This window comes from Spermophilus citellus, assembly GCF_964194105.1.
Source record: "Spermophilus citellus genome assembly, chromosome: 10".
NCBI classification, from domain to species: Eukaryota; Metazoa; Chordata; class Mammalia; order Rodentia; family Sciuridae; genus Spermophilus; species Spermophilus citellus.
In genome coordinates, this window is record NC_138197.1 from 76,502,463 (window position 1) to 76,520,695 (window position 18,233).

Consider the following 18,233-nt stretch of genomic DNA (forward strand, 5'->3'; position numbering starts at 1 on the left):
CTACCACTCAGGCACGCTAATGTACGCCATGTATGCAGTACTCCATGCACTTGTCCCCACATCTCCCCACCTCTGACTGCTGCAACAACTTCATCCAGCATTGCTGTTTTTCATTCGGTGGCCTTTACATGGTTACATAAGCATCTGGCAAGAAAAAATTATCACTATTATAAACAGCAGAGCCAGGGTAAAAACATTATAAGGTTTAGTTAATTTGGCTATCAGGTTTTTCCAATATTCAGTCAATCCCTGGAAGAAAGAGGAGGTTGTAAAGACAAATATTTTACCCATATTGATTTTGACAATTGCCTTAGTAAAGTTATGCATAGTCATATCATAGTTAGCATCCCAAGTTCCCTAATATACTGAGAAAAATTGAAGAAGTATAAGGTTACATTTTCAGATATAGTATATTTGATGACACAAAAACTATGGAATTCAGGGTCACAAGTGCGCCTTTACAACATAAACAGAATATCTAGTTGTTCCTGGTGGAGGTCTAGTTCTTGCCAAATGACTAAAATTGTGACTCAGGACAGTTTATTTAAGTCATTTTGAACGGCGAAGGCTTCTGCCATGGCAGTAGTCAAATTATTTACAGTCTGAGCAGTCTGGATCTGAGTGAGTGGAGCAGTGGCAGTGGCTATGGAGGCAATGGAGGCTACCAGGGCAATAAACCCATCGATGAAGAGGCTAATTGCATGCCTTGTCTGGTGTAGGATCTCATTCAGAAGATTCTTCATCTCCATGTCTCATGGTGAGTCAGCAGGATGTATTAACTGCACAAGGGATCTTTGCATGAGTGATATTTATGCCATGAGATATTTATACCACAGAGAAGTAGATGGGTAGTGTAGCTATGGAAATGCTGGTATTCCACAGTATGGTCACCTCCTGGATGGATAACTCAGGATCAATATGGTTGGAATTATTAGAGAAGAACTAACCCCTTCCCAGTTAGCAACTGCTAAATGTGGTGGCCCAGTGAGCAAAGCTCAATTTACCTGATGGGAAGCTTCACTGTTATTAGTGAGTGCTGCATACCACAGAACCACCATCATAGGCCGAGGGATGGGGTTGCCACCAGGCAAAGGGGCCAGTCTGGTGGCTTGGTCAACAAGACCTTTAATATGACCCTAGGTTAGTTTACGTGAGGTCCATTCACATTGTTGAGTCTTTTTCTTGTGAGGTTTCTCCTCCAAAGTTAGTTTCTTCATCTTCTTGGTTGATGGTTCTGGGAGTCCAGGGATTGACTTTCTGGCAAGCACCCAGTTGGGGTGAGGCTCCTGTTAACATATACAAACCTTTGACCCATGGTTAGGAGGGGCCCTGGGCCATATCATGCATTTGTTATGGGATCCTTCCATAGGACCATAGGTAGATGGGAGGGGTCCATGAGGAGGGCCTGATGCTTATGGGCTGTTATTTCAATAGAAAATTTTTAAATTGAAAGAAAATTTAAAGTAAATAAGGTTTGTTCAAGACATCATGAGGAAACTTGGTATAGTTTCCCCCCTCTGTTTTTGTAGCATGATCTTTAATTCCTTATGTGTTTTTTCTGATGCCTTGAGTTTGAGCATTATAGGGGATCCCAGTTAAGTGCTGTATATGCCAATAATTATAAAATGCTTGAAATGTCTTGCTAGGGTAGGCTGGCCTGTTGTCATTTTTAATAAACATGGGAATATCCATAATTCTAAAACATTTTAATAAATGTAAGATGACCTTTTTAGCGGTTTCTCCTGTGGAGGCTGTAGCCATTACACAGCCTGAATAAATATCAATGATTACATGAATATATTTTAAATTTCCAAAAGGTGTATAATGAGTGACATCCATTTGCCATAAAACATTAGATTTTAACTTTTAGGGATTCACTCCAGCAGGTTGTAAAGGGCCAATGGGAAGAAAGGTGCACATTTTTTGCGGTCTCTGACTACCTGTTTGCAAGCCTCCTTAGTCAGGCTTTTATGCAAATGTCATGGCTGAGGCAAGCAGACTGACTTGAGCTGTTTGAGTCCCTATGTCCTGGATGGCCAAATTCCAGTCATCCAGGTGCCATTTTGTACTGGCACCACTGTTGCTCTATGTTCCTTATTTTGTTCATCCCAGGTCAATTCCTTGGCTAGGGCTGCCCTAGCTCTTTCATAAGACATTTTCCTTTCTACCACCTTGTTTACTCTGTCAATAAACAGTGGCAAGTCCTCAGTGGCTTTCTGCCTTAAGCCCTGTATAGAAACTGTACCTCCCCCAGCTGGTTACTTCCTCCAGGCTCTGAGAGCACAGAGCTGCCCCTGATTGAAATAATTTGGTGGGCCTGTGGCTTGTACCTCAGGGAGACTGTAGATTCCTTCTCCCTGCAAGCACTCAGCCAGGAGGTTAACATTTGTGGTGTGGTTATGATCCCCCTGCTGTTCACATTTGTCATAGAAAAATGCCTCCCACTTCAAAAATGTTGTGGGCTCAAGATCCACTCTGGCTAGGTCTTTCCAGTCTTGAAGGCAATTAAGTTCAAGATTGAGTAATTGGAGCATTTGCTCTGCAAACACCCCCTGGGGCCCATCCTCTTTTACTGTGTATTCAACTCCTTCAGCGTACCCAATGTGTGTGGATACCAAGTGGCAGGGTGCTGTGGTGTGGGGGTCATGTTGACTGGGAAGGCTTGTATTCCCTACCCAACTTTCAATCTCTTATCCTACCTAGATCTTCAAAAGGATCTCTGGCCTCTGGAATGGGTTTCTGGGAGACCATGACTTGGGCCTGTCCAGGGGCCTGGTCATTTATAATCTGTCATAGTTCCTTGCTGGCTTTGGCATTGCCTCATAAGGAGGCAGTTGCCATTGACCTAGAGAAGGATATAATCTTTGCCTGAAGGCACACTTGCACCATTTGCAATCACCTCTTCCTGCATCATGAAGGCTGGCAGGACCTTTTCCTGCCTCTCTCCCTCCAGCACCTATTGTGGTTGCTTTCATACTACAGGGACACAGCCACATCAATGTTTATAGCAGTACAATTCACAATAGCTAAACTGTGGAACCAACCTAGATGAACATCAGTAGATGAATGGATAAAAAATGTATAAATACACAACACAATATTATTCAGCATTAAAAGAGAATAAAATCATGGAATTTTCAGGTAAATGGATGAAGTTGGAGAATATAATGCTAAGTGAAGTTAGCCAATTCCAAAAAACAAAAATGTCAAATGTTTTCTCTGATTTAAGGCTGCTGATTCATAATGTGATGCAGGAGGCATGGGAGGATTAGATGAATTCTAGATAGGGCAAAGGAGAAAAGGGGAGGGAGGGAAAAGGAAGGGGAATGGGGGTAAGAAAGATGGTGGAATGAGATAGACATAATTACCCTAAGTACATGTATGAAGACATGAATGGTGTGACCCTACTTTTTGTACAACCAGAGATATGAAAAAAATGTGCTCTATATGTGTAATATGAATTGTAATACATTCTTCTGTAATATATAACAAAATTTAAAAATTGAAAAAATAAAAAAGAATAATAAAATTCCTTTCATTAATGTCTTTAAAAAAAACAAAAAAAGAGATTGGGATGTAACTCAGTGGTAGAGTGCCCCTTGGTTCAGTTTCCAGTACCATACCAAAAAAAAAAAAAAAACCTAAACACATGTACAAACACACACACTTAATTTTGGAATTCATTGTGATATATTTACACATGCAAATAACATAATTTGATCAATTTCATTTCCCAGTACCTCCTCTTTTTCTCGTACTCCCGCCCCGGTCCCCTTCCTCTACCTCTCCTGATTTCCCTTCTTTTTTCATTGACTTGTCCCCTTCTTTTTACCATTTTCTCTTTATCTTCTACACATGAGAGAAAACAATGACCCTTGACTTTCTGAGTTTGTCTTATTTCACTAGCATACTACAGGGACACAGCCACATCAATGTTTATAGAAGCACAATTCACAATAGCTAAACTATGGAACCAACCTAAATGCCCTTCAGTAGAAGAAAGGATAAAGAAAATGATATTCTCCAGTTCCAACCATTTTCCTGCAGATAACATAATTGTGTTCTTCTTTATAGTTGAATAAAATTACATTGTGTGTATATATACCTTGTTTTATTCACCCATTCATCTGTTGATGGGCACTTAGGATATTTCTATAAGTTGGATATTATGAATTGTGCTTCTTATAAATAGATATGCATGAATCACTGCAGTATGCTGATTTTAGTTCTTTTATTAGTTCTTTTATTTTAGTTTAGATAAATATCAAGGATTGAGACACCTGTCTCTATGTTGGAGCCATTCCTAGTCTTTTGAGGCATCTCTATACTGCTTTCAAAAATCATTGTACTAATTTACAATCCCATCAATGATGCATGAAGGTACCTTTTTCCCTATATCCTTGGCAGCATTTATTGTTATTTGCATTCTTAATGATTGCCATCCTAACTGGAATGAGATGAAATCTAAGTGTAATTTTGAATTGCATTTCCCTAATTGCTAAGGATGTTGAAGATTTTTTTATATTTACTGGCCATTTGCATTTCTTCTTTTCAAAAATGGCAGGTGTCCTATTGTTCTTGATTTCTCTCATGATGTTTCTCTTTTCAAATGTCCTATCTTTTCTGAACAACCTGAATCTCTTATTTATTTTCTCTTTCAGAGTTAACATAAAACCCCCAAAGAGCATGAGAACTAATGAACTATTTTGCCTCTTTCTTCACCCTAATGAGATTCCAATGAGGATTCATAGCAACTACTGTTTCACCTCCTCCAATTTATCTTATTTCTGAGCTATAAAACAATGCTTTGAAAGAAGAATTGATGGTCTTACTGCATAAATTAGCATTAGCCTCAACAAATGTTCAAATAATAAAAGAACAAATAGATGAGTGAATAATGTTATTATTTCTTAATGTGCAACTACTTTTCACAGGCTTTTCTACCACTTACTTGTTTTTTAAAAGACCATATCATTTCTCTACTAAACCTTTTTAAGTATATTTTGAACCACATGGTTATTGCTTTGTAGAGACTTCTTTAAATAAATCCTTGGTTAATCTTACCTTTCTTTTTTTTCAAATCATATTACACATATAGAGCACAATTTTTCATGTATCTGGTTATACAAAAAGTAGAGTTACACCATTTGTGTCTTCATACATGTACTTGGGGTAATGATGTCCATCTCATTCCAGTGTTTTTCCTACCCCTATTCCCCCTCCTCACCCACCCTCCCCTTTGCTTTATCTAGAGTTAATCAAATCCTCCCATGCTCCCCACAATCCCCATTATGGATCAGCTTCCTCATATCACAGAAAACTTTCAGCATTTGGCTTTTTGGGATTGGCTAGCATCACTTATAGTTGTATTCTCCAATTCCACCCATTTACCTTCAAATGCCATGATATTTTTCCTCTCTTATTCCTGAGTAATATTCCATTGTTATATATACCACATTTCTTTATCCATTCATCTACTAAAGGGCATCTGGGTTGGTTCCACAATTTAGCTATTGTGAATTGTGCTGCTATAAACATTGATGTGGCTGTGTCCCTATAGTATGCCATTTTTAAGTCCTTTGAGTATAAACCAAGAAATGGTCAAATAGTGGTTCCATTCTCAGTTTTCCAAGGAAGCTCCATACTGCTTTCCATATTGGCTTCACCAATTTGCAGTTCCACCAGCAATGTATGGGTGTGCCTTTTTCCATACATCTTTGTCAACACTTACTATTGTTTGCATTTTTTGGATAAAGGTAACATTTATTAACCTCAAAATATTTCTTCAGATCATTTTCTTTTTAAATTTTGCATATTAGAATGTGATCACAGAGAGCAAAAATCAGGAAAATTCAAGAGTCCATTAGAAAAAAATCAAGACTATTGTGATTCTTTTGATTACCCACTAAAAGAAAATAGTAAGAGTATATTAGTTGTAAACTATCAAAACAAAAAATTGAATGAAATTTTTTTTGGTGATCACAAAAAAGCTCAATGGCTAACAATAAAAAAGCAGAATAGATAGCAAAAATAGAATGTAAAATGTAACTCAACATAAAATAAAATATATCAATAATTCCATAAATAAAATAGATTATCTAATTTAAAACAGAGTCAAACTAGAAGGAAAAAATCTCTTCATTTACTTTCTAAAATTCATCAAAAATACTAATAGACATAATAAGTCATTTATAAATGAACAAAATAAAAAAGAGGTGATTAAAACATTGGAAATGAAATGGAAGATATTGCCATAGGTACGCTAGAATAGTCATTAACAATATACAAGTTATAAGCAAATTTATGCTAAAATGAGAATGAGTGAAAACTATTTCATAGTTTATAGAAATAAACACCTTTCCAGATTCTCAAAAATAGAAATAGAATACCCAAATGTCATATACTTATGACAGAAATTAAATGTTTTACAAATTTTCACAATGAAATCTTCAAGCTTAATATCCATCACTACCATTTTCTAAATATGGGCAAAAAAGCCAATGGTGCTGTTCCATATGAAATAAATAAAGCTAGAACACTTAATTCTCCCAAACTTTGACATTAAACACTACAACCTAGTAAGGAGAGGATAAGAAAGAACTATTGTTACATCATTGTCAATCAAGTTCCTGCATACAAAACATTAAGAAAAATAGAGAAAGTCTTATCTGTAAAAAATAAAATATACTCCTTTCAGGCATTCATGCTCACTTGGGGAATTTATCATTCATTGATAAATGAATCATAAATTTGAAAAAGTGATAATATCACATGATAAGAAATGTCACATTAGCTCAAAAATCTTTAAAAAACCCTGTTAAATATAGATTGTCCACAATAAAAAGGGAAGAAAACAATAAAATATAAGAAGTATATTTCCTTAATCATTTAAAAATTAGAAAGATACCGGGCTGGGGATGTGGCTCAAGCGGTAGTGCGCTCGCCTCACATGCGTGCGGCCCAGGTTCGATCCTCAGCACCACATACCAACAAAGATGTTGTGTCCGCCGAGAACTAAAAAATAAATATTAAAAAAATTCTTTCTCTCTCTCTCTCACTCTCTCTCCTATCTCACTCTCTCTAAAAAAAATTAGAAAGATACCTACAAACACATAAGAGAAGACACTTAATTAATATTTCAGTATGGAGTAAAACTTAATATTTAATAATATATATTTTTGGTGGTATGGGTATTTTGCTTTTTTTAATTTTTTATTCTAATTTGTTATATATGACAGAAGAATGCTTTACAATTCATATGAAACATATGGAGCACAATTTTTCATTACTCTGGTTATACCCAAAATAGAGTCACATCATTCATGTCTTCATACATGTACTTAGGGTAATGATGTCCATCTCATTTCACCGTCATTGCTACACCCATTTCCCCTTTTTTCCACACACACACACACACACACACACACACACAAACACACACAAAAGATAATTGGCTAAAGATAAAAGAAGCAGAATAGGTAGGAAAAATAAAATGTAAAATGTAACATCTTTTCCCTCACACCCCTTTGCCCTATCTAGTGTTCATCTAACCCTCCCATGCTCCTCTCCCCAACCCTGTTATGAATCAACTTCCTTATGTCAGAGAAAACATTCAGCATTTGGTTTTGGGGGATTGGCTAACTTCACTTAGCATTATATTTTCCAACACCTTCCATTTACCTACAAGTACCATGATTTTATTCTCACTTATTGCTGAGTAGTATTCCATTGTGTATATATACCACATTTTCTTTACCCATTTATCTACTGAAGGGTATCTAAGTTGGATCCACAAAAAAAAATTAGCTGTTGTTAATTGTGCTGCTATAAATATTGATGTGGCTGTGTCCCTGCAGTATGCTCTTTTTAAGTCCTTTGGGTATAGACCAAGGAGTGGGATAGCTGGGTTAAATGGTGGTTCTATTCCCAGATTTCCAAGGAATCTCCATACTGCTTTCCATATTAGCTGCACCAATTTGCAGCCCCACCAGCAATGTATGGGTGTGACTTTTTCCCCACATCCTGGCCAACACTTATTGTTGTTTGTATTCTTAATATCTGCTATTCTGACAAGAGTGAGATGAAATCTTAAAGTAGTTTTGATTTGCATTTCTTTAATTGCTAGAGATGTTGAACTTTTTTATTTATTTGTTGATTGATTGTATATCTTCTGAGAAGTGTCTGTTCAGTTCCTTAGGCCATTTATTGTTTGGGTTATTTGGGGGTTTTGGTGTTAAGATTTTTGAGTTCTTTATATATCCTAGAGATTATGCTCTATCTGCCATGCATATGGTAAAAATTTGTTCCCAAATTGTAGGTTCTCTATTCACCTCACTGATTATTTCTTTTGCTGAAAAGAAGCTTTTTAGTTAGAATTTATCCCATTTATTGATTCTTGATATTAATTGTTGCACTGTAGGAGTCTTATTAAAGAAGTTGAGGCCTAATCCAACATGCTGGAGATTTGGGCCTACTTTTTTCTAATAGATGCAGTGTGTCTGGTTTAATTCTTAGGTTCTTGATCCACTTTGAATTGAGTTTCGTGCATGGTGACAGATAGGGTTTAATTCATTTTGTTGCATATGGATTTCCAATTTTCCCACCACCATTTGTTGAAGAGACTATCTTTTCTCCAATGTTCATTTTTGGCACCTTTGCCTAGAATAAGATAACTATAGTTATATAGGTTAGTCTCTGTGTCCTCTATTCTATACCATTGGTCTACAGGTCTGTTTTGGAGCCAATACCATGTTGTTTTTGTTATTATTGCTCTGTGGTATAGCTTAAGGTCTGGTATAGTGATGACACCTGCTTCACTCTTCTTGCTAAGGATTGCTTTAGCTATTCTCAGTCTCTTATTTTTCCAGATGAATTTCATGACTGCTTTTTCTATTTCTATGAGGAATGTCATTGAGGTTTTGACTGGAATTACATTAAATATGTATAGTGCTTTTGGTAATATGGTCATTTCGACAATATTAATTCTGCCTATCCAAGAGTAGGGTAGATATTTCCATCTTCTTAGTTCTTCTTTAATTTCTTTCTTTAGTGTTCTGTAGTTTTTGTTGTAGATGTCTTTCACCTCTTTTGTTAAGTTGACTCCCAAGTATTTTTTTTTTTGAGGCTATTGTAAATGGGTAGTTTTCCTCATCTCCCTTTGAGAGGATTTGTCACTGATATACAGAAATGCCTTTGATTTATGGGTGTTAATTTTGTATTGTGCTACTTTCCTAAATTAACTTACTAGTTCTAGAAGTTTTCTGGTGGAATTTTTTTTTTTTGGTCTTCTAAGTATAGAATCATATCATCGGTAAATAGTGCTAATTTGAGTTCTTTAACTATTCATATGCCTTTAATTTCTTTCATCTGTCTAATTGCCAGTGTTTTAACAACTATATTAAATAGAAGTGGTTAAAGTGTCCAGTTTTTAGAGAGAATGGTTTCAATATTTCTCCACTTAGAATGATGCTGACCTGGGGCTTAGCATAAATAGCTTTTATAATGTTAATATACATTCCTGTTATCCCTAGTTTTTCTAGTGTTTTGAACATGAAGGGTGCTGTATTTTGTCACATGCTTGTTCTGCATCTATTGAGATGATCATATGTTTCTTATATTTAAGCCTATTGATGTGATTAATTACATTTATTGATTTCCATATGTTGAACCAACCTTGCATCCCTGGGATGAATGCCACTTGATCATGGTGCACTATCTTTTTGATATGTTTTTGTATTTGTTTTGCCAGAATTTTATGAAGAATTTTTACATGTATGATTTTTTGCCAGAATGTTATTGAGAATTTTTGCATGTGTGTTCATTAGAGATATTGAACATTTAATTTAATTTATTTTTTCAAAGAACCAACTTTTTGGTTTGTCAAGTTTTTCAATTATTTATTTTGTTTCAATTTTGTTGATATCAGCTCTGATTTTAATTACTTCCTGTCTTCTACTGCTTTTAGTGTTCATTTGTTCTTCTTTTTCAAGGGCTTTGACTTGTAATATTAGGTTATTTATTTGTTGTCTTTTTCTTCTTTTAAGGAATGAACTCCCTGCAATGACCTTTCCTCTTAGAACTGCCTTCATAGTGTCCCAGAGTTTTTGATGTTTTATCAGTGTTCTCATTTACCTTGAAGAATTTTTTAATCTACTATTTGATGTATTTTGCAACCCATTGTCCATTCAGTAGCATATTATTTAGTCTCCAGGTGTTGGAGTAGCTTTTGTTTTTTATTTTATCATTGATTTCTAATTCATTCCATTATGATCTGATAAAATGCTGGGTAGTAGCTCTATTTTTTTGTATTTTCTAAGAGTTGCTTTGAGGTATAATATCTGGTCTATTTTAGAGAAGGATCCATGTGCTGCTGATAAGAAAGTGTATTCTTTCATTGATGGATGAAATATCCTATATATGTCTATTAAGTCTAAGTTATTTATTGTTTTATTGAGTTCTATAGTTTCTTTGTTTAGCTTTTGTTTTGAAGATCTATCCAGTGGTGAAAGAGGTATGTTAAAGTCACCCAGTGTTATTGGGCTGTAGTCTATTGGACTCTTAAACTTGAGGAGAGTTGTTTGATGAACATAGATGCCCCATCGTTTGGAGCATATATATTTAGAATTGTTATGTCTTATTGATGTGTGGTATGAAATGTCCTTCTTTATCCCTTTTGATTGACTTTGGCTTGAAGTCTACTTTATTTGATATAAGAATGAAACTCCCTGCTTGTTTCCACAGTCCATGTGAGTGGTATGTTTTTTCTCAACCTTTCACCTACAGTCTGTGGATGTCTTTTTCCATGAGATGAGTCTCTTGAAGCAGCATATAATTCAATCTGCCAGTCTGTGTCTTTTGATTCATGAATATAGACCATTAACATTCAAGATTGTTATTGAGACATGATTTGTATTCCCTGTCATATTTGTTTATTCTTGATTTGATTCCTCCTTTAGAGTAATAACTCCCTTTGCTGACTTTCATTGTTGTTTTTCATTTCCTCCTCATGGAATATTTTTGCAGAGGATGTTCTGTAGTGCTGGCTTCTGGTTGTAAATTCTTTTAACTTTTGTTCATCATGGAAAGTTTTTATTTCATCATCCAATATAAAGCTTAATCTCTCTGGATATAAGACTTTTTGTTGGCATCCATTTTCTTTCAGAGCTTGGTATATGTTGTTCCAGGATCTTCTAGCTTTCAGAGTCTGGGTTGAAAAATCTTCAGATATCCTAATTGGTTTCCCCCCTATGTAATCTGATTCCTTTCTCTTTTAAAATTCTCTCCTTTATCTGTATGCTAGACATTTTTATTATAATGTGTCTTGGTGTGTATCATTGCAATTTTGTACATTTGATGTCCTATAAACCTCTTGTATTTGATTTTCCAATTCATTCTATATGTTTGGAAATTTTTCTGATACTATTTCATTGAATAGATTGTTCATTCCTTTCCTTTGGAACTCTATGCCTTCCTCTATCCCAATAATTCTTAAATTTGGTCTTTTTATGTTATCCCATGATTCTTGAATATTCTGCTCATTGCTTCTTACCATCTTTATTGAGTAGTCAACATTCTTTTCAAGATTATTTATTTTGCTTCATTGTCCGAGGTCCTGCCTTCCAAGTGATCTAATATGTTGGTGATACTTTCTATTGAGCTTTCAATTTGGTTTATTGTTTCTTTCATTTCAAGGATTTCTGTTTGTTTGTTTTTTGCAGAACCTTTATCTCCTTATTGATATAATCTTTTGCTTCCTGTATTTGCTTATGTAGATCTTTATCATAATGATATTTTGCTGCCTGTATTTGCTCTCTTATATCATCCTTTAATCCATACAACATTTTAACTATGTACATCCTGAAGTCTTTCTCTCTAATTTCTTCTGCAGAGCTAGCCATGGATTCTAGTAATATAATATCTTGATTTGTTTGGGGCACTTTCTTCCCTTGTTTTTTCATGTGTCTTCTCTTCTAGCACTGTGGATCTGAATCATTACAGTTTTTACCCTACAGGCTTATAGTGTCCCTGCAGGTTTCCAATACTTATTCTTTAAGGGAGAGAACAATATGAACAGATCTCAATATAAACAACATACAATCTTAAACCAAGTAGTTGTTATTAAGACATTTATAGTTTTGTCACAATATACAGAAATGGTAAGTTCAATTATTATCTACATTATAAATGGTAGGTTTGCAATAGGGTCTACAGTTTCTGAAGGTGGACAAAAAGCTGGAGGTGAGATGCAAGATGAGATGTTGAGGGGGTAGGAGTTGAGGATATAGAGTTATTAGATTTTAGAAAGCATGAAAGAGAAATCTAAAGAAGTTGGTTAGTGGCAGGAGAAGAGAGAGAAAGTGATTTTGGGGAGACAAGTAAGAGAGAAGACATGTAGGATTCAGTACTATCCACAGTTTCAGGCATTCATTGGAGATCTTGGAATATATCTCCTGGGGATAACGGAGGTCTACTCTACAGTGGGAGCAGCAATTGCCTTTACTTGAAGATACCTTTATTCTGGTTGTGGATTTCTATTTCATTTCAGCATTATTATCCAACAAGCAAATCAAATGCATTGTGTATCATTATTTTATCACACAATATTTCTTATAAACAAGCACAAATGTTTTATAATATATTTGTAGATTTATTGTGTATGTGTGTATATCACCTGCTAGTTTCATGATTCACAATTCACCAACCCAAACTCTATACCTGACACCATATTCTCAAAAGGGAGAACATAATGGCTCAGCTTGCCTCAAGTCTACACCTAGTTCTGTTTTCTCTGGTGTCTCAACAGGAAGTGTGGGCTAGGAGGGGGAAAGTCAATCTATGATGTCTACTATGAAATTATTTCTTTGTCTAGCCTCCTGACCCAAGAATTATCCACAAATAAATCCTCCCAAAACTCTACATTGCATTAATTTCTTCTGAAAATTACACTGTTCTCATTTTGTTATTTCCTCTCTGTTGCCCTTCTCCTACACACCTATTGCCTTGGTGTTGTAGTCAGCTTTTTCACTGCTATGACTAAAGAATCTGATCAGCACAACTGTAGGGAAAGAAAAGTTTATTTGAAGGCTCATGGTTGCAGAGGTCTCAGTCCAGAGATGGCTGGCTCCATTTCTCAGGGCTAGAGGTGAGACTGAACCTCATGGAGGTAGAGAGTGGCAGAGGAAAATAGCTCACATCATAGTGATCAAGAAGCATATAGAGAGACTCCAGCTCCAGATACAAAATATATACTCCATAGCCACACCTCCAGTTAATCACTTCATCCACCTACAACCCACCTGCCTCTAGTTACCACTCAGTTAATCCCATCAGGGATTCATTCACTGATTGGGTTAAGACTCTCACAATACAATCATTTCTCCTCTGAAACTTCTTGCATTGTCTAACACATGAGCTTTTGGGGGACACCTCATATCCAAACCATAACATCTGGTTTATATGTTACTGCCCTCCAACAATCTCTGAAGACTATGTCTGTCAAAAGAGTCTATATGCTGTTATTCTGTTAGCTTCTCAAATATCCATATTGAGCACACTCACCCTTTATTTCTCTCTCATTAGCTTTTCGAATATCCATATTGGGCACACTCACCCTTTATCTCTCTCTGTTTAAAGCCAAAATAGAGGCAGGGGAAATAGATTGTTCACAAGTTAATCACAGACTGATCCAGAAGCAATCTCAAATAGGAACATTCCTTTCACTAAATAAAAACTAAAAATTAATACTTTATATTTGCTCTTGGCCAAAGTCAATCATTGATCACTCCAAAACCATGTTCCTCGGAACCATCCAATCTGAAAATCTTCTTATTAAATAGAGTCATATTAACAACTCTTAGGAGCATCACATGACAATTATTTTCATGCAAATATTTAGAGATATAGAGTGCATGGATTGAAAAAGTGTTGAGCAGGAGCATCAGTTTTCCAGCCTTATGAAGGAAACAGAAAAAGAACACAGGGGCTCCATTCTTCTACCAGAGGACAGTTATCAGGGTACTAAAGACCAATAGGAAAGAAAAAGAGTTACTGGGGGAAAATAATAAGCCATCCTTCACCACTCATATTCCTTAACCTATATGTGTAAGATCTCCACAGCAACCAAAGGCAAATGCCCTAAACCTGCAAACATCTTATTCTTTTGTGACATATGGCATTATGACCATTAAACAAAAAACTCATTTATATAGTCTAGCATTATACTTTAGTATAATGAAGATATGTTGCTTATCCTTATGCCCATCACATAGTAAACTGTTAAAAAAATGTGTCTTGTTCTATTTCCTGTGACCATTTTTAATCATTATTATTATTGTAGTTTCCATAAGGTTTTGTACTCTATAGATGCTCCCTTATTACCTTCTAAGAGTCTCTTTGGACTTCTTCCCTAATCTCTTATTAAAAGTTCAATTCAAGAGTTTCTGACAAACAAGATTCATTAACATGTTCTAAATTTAGGTCTCTTGGGATCTTTCATTTCTTTCCTCAACTGAGTATTCTGAGGTCTCCTCTGAATAGATCATTGAAAATATGCTTTAGTCTAGGGTAAAATCAGAGAAGAAGCACATAACCAGGCTCATGCAAGTCAGAACAGAGGAAGTAAGGCTATGAATGGAGCGTGCCTCATAGGGTTTTATTATCACTATTATAAATATGCATGGCTTAAAAAGTCACATCTCAAAGGATTATTAACTGGCCAGGGTGCCAGTAAATTAATTTGTTTAAGTTAATGTAGAAATAAGAAATAGTAAATGATAGCTAACCTGAAATATAGCAGGATGAGAAGGACTTTTTCTATTAAATTTTCTTAAATTTGTGAACTTCTGTGAATCTTTATATCATCAAGTGGTGTTGGGAAAGCAAATAAGTTAAGTTTTATGCTACCCATCTTCTACACCTGACTTTTAAGTTATGATTCATCCCATGGACTTCTGTGGTTAAAATTCTGCAGGATTTGCCCTGAATGTCAAGTGTAAGTATAATCTTAGTTTATAGTTAAATCAATGTTATCATCTTATGATTGTAGAGCATGAAATCATATAACTGTAATTTTTATTTTTTTAATTAGAAAGTAACTTGTTTCACAATAGTGAAGCTACAGAAATAAAGGAAAAACTCCTTTTATGTCTCTTGCTTCCCTAAGAACATAAAAGTAATTAACAATTATGTTTTAAGATTTATGTGATGACTTTAATACCAGTTTATCAAATAGATATTTGCAAGTGGGTTCATATAAATTTTTTATTGGCCGATCACATCTTATAATTTGGATACATCAAGAGTTAGTCATTTCCCTGTGGATGGAAGCGTAAATTATTTCCAACTTTTATAATTTACAATGTTAAATGAATGTCTTGTAAAATTACTGATGTGGAATCATTATATATTTTATATGAATTTTCAAGTGATAGCATAGAGCTCTTCACCCAAAAAATAATTACAAATGTGAGACCCTAGAAATTCAAGTCAAACAATAACCTGGCCTTGTTTCATACATCCTAGTAATTAGGACATTCTTAGTGACAACAAAAAGAATGAGTCTCTGCTATTTCAAACATGGCCCAGCATGGCAAAGGGAAGGGGGATGAGGGTAGGAAAGATAGTGGAATGAGATGGACATCATTACCCTAGGTACATGTATAACTGCACATATGTTGCAATGCTACATCATGTGCAACCATAGAAATGTAAAGTTGTGCTGCAAATGTGTATAATAAATCCAAATGCATTCTGCTGTCATTTTTTAGGGTCTTGTCATTTTTAAACCTTTAGATAAATTTTAAATAGCCAAAATAATTTTTTTTAAAAAAGAACATGGCCCAGGCATTCAAGGCAGTGTCTTAGGGATCTTAGAAGATAAGAACAAATAAAATAGCCCAAAGAATTGTTGATGTTTGAGGCTTCTTGGGAGAAACACTGATCTTTCTGGAAAAGGATATTAACAATACTATGAACAACAACCTGTCTGCTCCTTCTTTATTCTCTGTGTTGGGATTATACCCATACGCCAAGGAAAGTGATGCAGCCCATTCAGGAAGCTTAATGAGAGGCCTGAAGTGCAGATGAACATTCCTCCCTCAGTGTCAGTGAGAAGAATTTAAAGTGGTTTCTATGAGCCTCTCCTGAAATCACTTGATACCTGAGGTTTCTCTTTCCATTAGTAATAGATAGCTCAGAATCATGAAAACTAAGCTCAAGGGTCAGCTCTGAATGAAATAAACTTTATACACACTGTCATTATTTTTTAGTCAGTCCATAATGTACATATACTCAACCATAATGTGCACAAAACATACGTACAATTTTATCTCTAGGTTTAAAAATGACCAGACCCTAAAAAAATAAAATTATTGTACTTCCCTTACCCTCATTAACAAATAGAACAAATACAGATTTTCATTACTTGGTGATAGAGAATTTACCAACTATTATCAAGAAAAATATCAGAATACAAGTTTGCCAACACAGGCATGACTCCCAGCTCTTAAACTTCCAGCAGAGACAAGGTAACATATATGACTCACTGATCATTCTTCAGTAAAAGAAAGATGACAAAGTTAAATCAGTGTGTAGATTCAGGTGACTTTACCCTTTACCCTCAGCTGATTCTGGAAAGTTCTAGACAAGAAAAAGAGAGAAAATATATATATAATTTTATGGCAATATATCAATAATTCAGAATTTAACATGTGCCAACCTTGTCATTATATCACTGTATTCCAATAATAACCCTTTGAGATATGTACTATTACTATCCCCATTTTGCAGATGAAGAAACTGAAGTTTGGTATTGGTTTAGTAAGTAGACCAGGAAAATACATGAAGATCCTGAAAAGAAACCATAGAGAAAAATCTTTCTGCATGAGAATTTAAGAAAACAGCTCTTCTGAAAAAGTCAGCCCCTATCTAAAACCTTGACTGACTCACACTGATGGAAAAATAGTAGACATTTGAACTAATTTAACATGAAAATATAGCCTCTTCTCAATGTATCAGACAGACATCTTCTTCTGTCCCCATCACTGACTTAAGTCCTTTGTTCCTTCACAGGTAGCAAAGGTTAAAAATGAAAAACCAAACTTATCTTACAGAATTCATTCTGCTGGGACTAACAGACATCTTAGAGGTTCAAATTGTAATTTTTATACTTCTCCTCCTCACCTATGTATTCAGCATCAGTGGAAATTTCACAATCATCATCCTCACCCTGCTGGACTCCCACCTCCAGACTCCCATGTATTTCTTCCTCCGGAATTTCTCCTTCCTGGAAATTTCCTTTACATCTACTTTCACTCCTAGGCTACTATTCAGCATCTCATCTGGGAATAAGACTATCAGCTTTGCTGGTTGCTTTACTCAGTACTTCTTTGCTATTTTCTTTGGGGCCACTGAATTTTACCTTCTGACTGCCATGTCCTATGACCGCTATGTGGCCATCTGCAAACCTCTGCATTATACCACCATCATGAACAGCAAGGTCTGCATCCAACTAGTACTCTGCTCTTGGATTTGTGGTTTCCTGATCATCTTATTCCCAATCATCCTGACCAGTCAGTTAGATTTCTGTGGGTCCAATGTGCTGAATCATTATTATTGTGACTATGGACCCCTCGTAGAAATATCTTGCTCAGACACAAGTCTACTGGAACTGTTTGATTTTATCCTAGCAGTTGTAACATTGGGGGTAACACTGGTGCTGGTGATCCTCTCCTACACAAACATCATCAGGACCATTCTGAAGATCCCCTCAGTTCAACAAAGGAAAAAGGCCTTTTCCACATGTTCTTCCCACATGATTGTCATCTCCCTCTCTTATGGAAGCTGCATCTTCATGTACATAAAGCCTTCAGCAAAAGAAGGAGTTGCCTTCAATAAGGGAATAGCTATGCTCAATACATCAGTTGCCCCTTTACTGAACCCATTCATTTACACTCTGAGGAATAAACAGGTAAAACAAGCCTTCAAGGATATGGCCAGAAAAATTGTGAGTATTTAATGAATAAAATGACCTTAAACTCAATGGAAATTCCAGACAACATTCATAAATTTCCTCTCCTTGAAAACTTAGGGGAGCTTCTCTAGCACTCTCCTCATTAAGACAACATCTCAGATAAATTTATCATGAAAGGATGTCAACATTACATTTTAAACCTCCCAGTGAGGGGGAAATCTTCCCAAAATACAATTCAAATATTTCTTTCTAATAAATATATTTT

At 35.5% G+C, this 18,233-nt stretch overlaps 1 protein-coding gene across 1 annotated transcript in view; it reads left to right on the forward strand.

Moving 5' to 3' along the window:
* The window catches only part of LOC308657692 (olfactory receptor 2AP1), a gene marked incomplete at both ends in the record, with an annotated part of 60,037 nt that extends 42,024 nt beyond the window's left edge, over positions 1 to 18,013 (forward strand). Inside the window, one exon of the mRNA XM_081309632.1 lies at positions 17,144 to 18,013. Coding sequence (XP_081165758.1) covers positions 17,144 to 18,013 — 870 coding nt within the window. The remainder of the gene's footprint in view (positions 1 to 17,143) is intronic.
* Between the last annotated feature and the right edge of the window lie 220 nt (positions 18,014 to 18,233).